Source organism: Quercus robur, chromosome 2 (assembly GCF_932294415.1).
Source record: "Quercus robur chromosome 2, dhQueRobu3.1, whole genome shotgun sequence".
Lineage (NCBI taxonomy): Eukaryota > Viridiplantae > Streptophyta > Magnoliopsida > Fagales > Fagaceae > Quercus > Quercus robur.
The window spans coordinates 31105927-31112763 of NC_065535.1; the positions used below are offsets into that span (position 1 = coordinate 31105927).

General features: G+C 50.4%; 1 protein-coding gene across 1 annotated transcript; it reads right to left on the minus strand.

The window, feature by feature from the left end:
- Positions 1-4385: 4385 nt before the first annotated feature.
- On the minus strand, positions 4386-5027 carry LOC126697478 (uncharacterized). Its single transcript, XM_050394495.1, has one exon. The coding sequence runs from the start codon at positions 5025-5027 to the stop codon at positions 4386-4388; it is 642 nt and encodes a 213-aa protein (XP_050250452.1).
- Between the last annotated feature and the right edge of the window lie 1810 nt (positions 5028-6837).

A 6837-nucleotide genomic window follows, 5' to 3' on the forward strand; every position in this document is an offset into this window, starting at 1 on the left:
CGTTGCGTGGTTAATTTCCCCCAAGTCTGTGGTCCGAGGAGCCATGCAGGACTTGGGTTCTGTTTAACACTTATTGAGAATCATGGCGTGGTTAATTTCCCCCAAGTCTGTGGTCCGAGGAGCCATGCAGGACTTGGGTTCTGTTTAACACTTATTGAGAATCGTGGCGTGGTTAATTTCCCCCAAGTCTGTGGTCTGAGGAGCCATGCAGGACTTGGGTTCTGTTTAACACTTATTAAGATTCGTTGCGTGGTTAATTTCCCCCAAGTCTGTGGTCCGAGGAGCCATGCAGGACTTGGGTTCTGTTTAACACTTATTGAGAATCGTGGCGTGGTTAATTTCCCCCAAGTCTGTGGTCCGAGGAGTCATGCAGGACTTGGGTTCTGTTTAACACTTATTGAGATTCGTTGCGTGGTTAATTTCCCCCAAGTCTGTGGTCCGAGGAGCCATGCAGGACTTGGTTTCTGTTTAACACTTATTGAGAATCGTGGCGTGGTTAATTTCCCCCATGTCTGTGGTCCGAGGAGCCATGCAGGACTTGGGTTTTGTTTAACACTTATTGAGATTCGTTGTACAGTAAAACGGTATCAAGTATAGTGTTTTTCATTAATAAAAGTACCTTTTCAGGTTATTTACATTCCACGGACGTGACACTACACGTTCGTCCAAGTCTTCCAAAAAGTACGCTCCAATGCCAGCCACTGATGTGATACGGTATGGGCCCTCCCAGTTTGGTCCAAGCTTTCTCCATGCAGGGTTCCTCGCGTTGCCCAGGACTTTCCTCAGCACTAGGTCCTCGGGCGTCAAGGGTCTCGACTTCACCTTGGCGTCATAGCCCTGCTTGAGCTTTTGTTGATACTGAGCTAGGTGCACCATCGCGCTTTCCCTTCTCTCTTCGAGGAGGTCCAGGCTTTTTTCTAGAAGCCCGTTGTTAGCAATGGGGTTGAATGTAGTAGTCCTCTGGGAGGGAAAGTTTATCTCTAATGGGATGACGGCCTCGGCCCCGTAGGTCAACGAAAAGGGGGTTTCTCCCGTGGATCGGCGGGGCGTGGTGCGGTACGTCCACAAGACATGGGCGAGTTCTTCAACCCACCTCCCTTTCGCGTCGTCCAACCTCTTCTTCAGCCCATTCACTATGGTTTTGTTGATGACCTCTGCTTGTCCGTTACTCTGCGGGTAGGCTGGTGTAGAGTATCGGTTGACGATCCCCAGTTCACTGCAATATTCCCTAAAGGCCTTACTGTCAAATTGGAGGCCATTGTCCGAGATTAGGGTGTGTGGGGTACCGAACCTGGTGACGATATTTTTCCAGATAAACTTCTTGACATCAACATCCCAAATGTTTGCCAGCGCTTCAGCCTCGACCCATTTCGTGAAGTAATCGGTGCCGACGAGAAGAAACTTCTTGTTCCCGGCAGCTTTAGGGAACAGACCTAGTATGTCTAGGCCCCATTGTGCGAATGGCCAAGGGCTGGACAATGGGTTAAGTACCCCACCCGGCTGATGTATATTCGGAGCAAACCTTTGGCATTGGTCACACTTCTTCACATATTCCAGAGCCTCCTTATGCATGCTCGGCCACCAGTAACCCAGCGTCATGGCCCTGTGGGAGAGGGACCGTCCCCCCGTATGGCTTCCGCAAATCCCCTCGTGCAACTCCTCCAGAATGAGTTCCGTAGCCCCTGGGTGCACACACAGCAAGTATGGCCCTGAGAATGAACGTCTGTAAAGCTTGGAGTCCTCGGACAACTAGAATCGAGGAGCTCTCCTCCTGATTTTGTCAGCCTCGACTTTATCGTCCGGTAAGGAGTCGTACTTCAAGAACCGGACAAGAGGGTCCATCCAGCTTGGTCCCTCACCGACGTTGTGTACCCGAATACCGTTAGCCTCCTCTTCCGCTGGGCGGCAGAGGTCCTCGACCAAAATAACCCGCGGAAGGGGCTGAGCCGAGGAGGTGGCCAGTGTTGCCAGAGAATCGACGTGGGTATTCCCACTTCTGGGTATATGCGTTAAACGGAAGTCGTCGAAGTGGGCTTGTAGGCGTTTAGCTCGGGCAAGGTATCGTTGCATTCTTTCATCCTTCGCCTCCAATTCCCCGCTTACTTGCCCTACTATGAGTCTCGAATCCGAGAATATGCTTGCGCATTTCCCACCCAACTTCCGGATCATGGACATCCCCTCCAACAGTGCCTCATACTCGGCTTCGTTATTTGTTGCCGGGAATCCCAGTCTCAACGACTTTTCCAAGGTTATACCTTCGGGAGAGATTAGAACGAGCCCCACCCCGGAGCCCCTTTGGTTTGCTGCACCATCGATGTATGCTCTCCACTTATCGTGTTCTTGCAGAGAAATCGTGCTGACCAATTTCCTATCGTCACTCGGTGATCCCGACACTTCCACCCCTTCCAAGGTAGGCTCCGCAAATTCAGCTACCAGATCGGCGAAGACTTGACCCTTTATGGCGGTGCGAGGCATGTATCTAATGTCGAAGGCGCTTAAGATGGTTCCCCATTTAGCTACTCTCCCCGTGTAGTCGGCGCTACGGAGGACTGATTTCAGTGGAAGTTGGGTTAGCACAACCACTGTATGTGCCTGAAAATAGTGGGGGAGCTTCTTTGTAGCTTGCACGACAGCCAATATTGCCTTTTCGAGGGGGAGGTACCGGGTCTCCGCCTCCTGTAGCGACTTGCTTACGTAATACACGGGCCGCTGCGTGCCGTTGTCCTCTCGGATCAGTACTAGGCTCACCGCATGAGCGGCGACTGCGATGTATGCATACAACACCTCATCGGACTCGGGACTGGACATGATCGGTGGTCGGGCGAGGTATTCCTTGAGTTGTTGGAATGCTAAATCACACTCTTCAGTCCACTTGAAACCCTTCCACTTGTGCAAAAGGAGGAAAAAAGGTCTGCATCTGTCCGTTGAGCGGGAGATGAAACGGTTTAAAGCTGCTATCATGCCGGTAAGCTTCTGGACATCTTTGGGATTCCGAGGAGGCTGCATACTATGAATGGTCCTTAGTTGGTCAGGGTTAACCTCAATTCCCCGGTGGGTTACCATATAGCCAAGGAATTTCCCCGATCCCACCCCAAATGAGCACTTGGATGCGTTCAGTCGCAGCTTGTACCTTCTCAGGATTTGAAACACTTCGTCGAGGTCTCTGATGTGGTCGGTCACCAATTTACTTTTTACTACCATATCGTCTATATACACCTCGATAGTTTTTCCCATCTGTTGCTCAAACATCCTAGTCATCATCCTTTGATAGGTCGACCCGGCATTCTTCAGGCCAAAAGGCATCACCTTGTAATGATAGTTGCCAACTGGGATGACGAAAGCAGTTTTTTCCTGGTCTTCGGTGGCCAAGGATATCTAATGGTAGCCCTGGAAAGCGTCCAAAAAGCTCATTCGGGGATGCCCGACAGTTGCGTCTACCAGTCGGTCTATCCGCGGCATCGGGAAAGGATCCTTCGGGCAGGCCTTGTTTAAGTCCGTGAAGTCCACACAGACCCGCCATTTCCCGCTCTTCTTCTTCACCACGACTGTGTTCGCCAACCATTCGGGGTAGAATACTTCCTTGATAGCCCCAGCTCTCTTCAATTTTGCGACTTCCTCTCTCACAGCGTCCGCATGCTCCTTTGACTGGCGCCGGGGAGGCTGCTTCTTTGGTGTAATAGCCGGATTGACGTTAAGGTGATGGCGTATTAGGTTTGAGTCAACCCCGGGGGCTTCGTAAGGATCCCAAGCGAATACGTCCTCATTTCGTCGAAAAAAATTAATTAGCGCCGACTTCTCCTGTGCTGGTAATTCCGAGCCAATTTGGAAAAATCTCTTGGGGTCTGATCCGACGAGCACTTTCTCCAGCTCCTTACAGCTCACCTCCATGGCCGGTCCTTCATTACCCGTAGCTAGGACCGGGGTCCTTGATTGCTATAAGCTATTCCCGGCTGAAGTGGAGGGTCCGCTGCTTGATCGTCGAGAAATTGTCGATACCATGCATTGCCTGGCCATTCCTTGGTCCTCTACTATCTCTTTGGTTCGACCCTCTGACGGATATTTCACTTTCTGGTGCAGGGTTGACGACACAGCCCCTAGTGCATGAAGCCATGGCCGTGCCACAATAGCTGTGTAGGGGGAGTATGCGTCCACCACGATGAAGTCCACTTCCACTACTTCTGAGTCTGTTTGCACAGACAACCTAATCATGCCTTTCGGGATGACGACTTTTCCCTCAAAGCTAAGCAGAGGTGAATCATATGGCGACAGGTCTTCCTGCTTCAAATTCAGCCCCTTATACAAGTCTGGGTACATCACCTCCACGGCGCTACCTTGATCAACTAACACCCTCTTCACGTTATAATCTCCTATTCTGAGCGTCACGACTAGGGCATCTTCATGGGTTGAATAGTTCCCTCCTTATCCTCCTCCGTGAACCCAATTAATGGCAGGGCCCTCTCTCTGGCTCTCTTGGATCCCCTTTTGCCTGGCTCTGTCGGGAACCTACCCACTGACATCACTCTGAACGGGCCGGAACCGGTTCTCCCAAGTGCGGCAAGAATGACATTTATCGTGCCTATGGGTGGCCTCAAGGCGCTTTGCCTGGTATCGACATTTGACTGCTCAGGGCGGTGCAACAGATGCCTTAGCTTTCCTTCTCGGACAAGTCGATCCAAATAGTTTTTCAGGTTCCTACATTCGTCAGTGACGTGACCAGGCTCTTGGTGATACACACAGTATAGATTATGATTGCGTTTTGAGGGGTCGCCTGCCATCCTATTCGGCCATTGAAAGAAGGGTTCGCGCTTTATCTTCTCCAGGATCTCGTGCAATGGTTCTCGGAACACAGCGTGGACTACCTGAACCCCTGTAGATCCAGATTGTTCCATATAATCTCTCCTCGGCTTATTACTGCTACTGAAGCGGTCCGACCTGAAGTCCCTCCTCTCCTGAGGGACAAACTTCACCTTTCCCTTCCCAATCTGCTGGTCCTCTTCGACCCTTTTATACTTGTCTATCCTGTCCATGAGTTGTCGCACGCTGGTGACTGGTTTCCCAATGAGAGACTTTCTCAAGCCATGCTCTGTCGGCAGGTCCCTTTTGAAGGTACTGATGGCGACGTCATCGTGGTTTCCTTCTACCTCGTTGTACGTCTCCCAATATCTGTCCGAGTAGGCCTTCAGCGTTTCTCCTTCTCGCATGGATAAGGATAAGAGGGAATCGAGGGGCCGAGGGACTCTAGTGCTGGTGATGAAGCGGGAACCAAAAGCCTGCGTCAGCTGTTTAAAGGAGTCTATGGAATTCGGTGGGAGGGCATCAAACCATCTCATGGCCAGGGGTCCCAGACTGGATGGAAACACCTTACACATTAACGCCTCGTCCCTGGAGTGGACGGCCATCCTTTGGTTGAATTGGCTCACGTGCTCCACTGGGTCAGTTCGACCATTGTATAGGGTAAACGTTGGCTGATTAAACCCCCGAGGAAGCACCGCCCTCTCTATTCTACGGGTAAATGGCGACTGGGAGATTCGATCCAGGGCCTTGCTCATGGCGTCATTGACCAGGCCTTGGTAAGGTGGGCTTTTGCGACCGCGTTTGTGAGACCGTTCTTCCTTATAGGAGAACGTCTCGCTCGGAGGGGTTCTCGTCCTTCGTCTGTATTCATCATCCTCACCACTGCTAGTATCCGAAATGGGCGAAGGATGTTTTTGCTGGGCTCGACGCAGCTTCTTCTTCAAATCATCAATCTCTTGCTGTAGAGCCTTCCGCTTGTTGTGCTGGTGGGACGCATGATCTTTCCCTCTCGAGCGACTTCTACTCGTGTGAGAGGTGTTCACACTGCCCTCTCGTTGATTATCTTGGTCCTTCGCTCGTTCAAGGTTTACAAAGTTGTCCTGTCGTTGAGATTCTGCACGTCCGGTTTGGCGCGGACCTGATCCTTCCATCCCTTACTGTTTCACTTGTCGAGACACAAGTTCTTCCCACAGACGGCGCCAATTGTAGGGGCGGTTTTTGGGGCTCAGGCCCAACAGGCGGGCGATTCTGGCCCAAAAGTCCCTCAACAATGAATTTGTAGTTATGAATAAGCCATGCAACCAGTTGGATGTAGGGATACTCCTCAAAGCTTTTGGGATAACAGTCCGTGGGGCTGTATCTTCTGCTTTTTATCTCTAACTCCTTTCTCTTTTTCTATGTTTTTCTTCCTCCTGCTTGCGATCCCTTGGCCATGGGGATCTCCGTCTCTTATATAGCATCCTTCCTAAGATCACGACCCTACACTTGTTAATCATCTGGGCCTCTACTTGAGTGCCTGTCCCATAGGACATCCTCCCTCTTTTCTGTGAGTTGCACTGGCCAAGATAATTCTGTGCTCCTGTCCTTTCCACATTAATGCGGCTGGAAAAGTAGCTCCTTGGCATTTAATGCGGCAATCGTGGTTGCCCCCCTCCTTGAACGTCATGCATTATTCCTTCGTATTGGATGACTTTTCGCCATGTATAGGGTGCGAATCGGACGCATACTTGGTGAGTCCGAGGAGGTACTCCTCCTCGGACGCCCCTAAGCAGGCCCGGCCCAACATGGTTGGGCTGGGATATCCTATGCCCATGCCTTTTCTTCTTGTCGTGGTTGGGCTTAGTACATGTACTATGGCCCAATATCGATTGACGGATTTTACCCCCACAATATATATATATATATATATATAATTTTTCTGCCAAATGAATTGTTTTTAGTTTTTTTTAAAAAAAGGCTCATAAATATAAAATCATTCAAACTCTTTCTTCCTCTAATTTTATATATAGTGTTAGACATATGATTATGTTTTTTTATGATTTA

Coding starts and splice junctions, on each gene's coding strand:
- LOC126697478 (XM_050394495.1), bottom strand. CDS start 5,027: ATGGACAGGATAGACAAGTATAAAAGGGTCGAAGAGGACCAGCAGATT.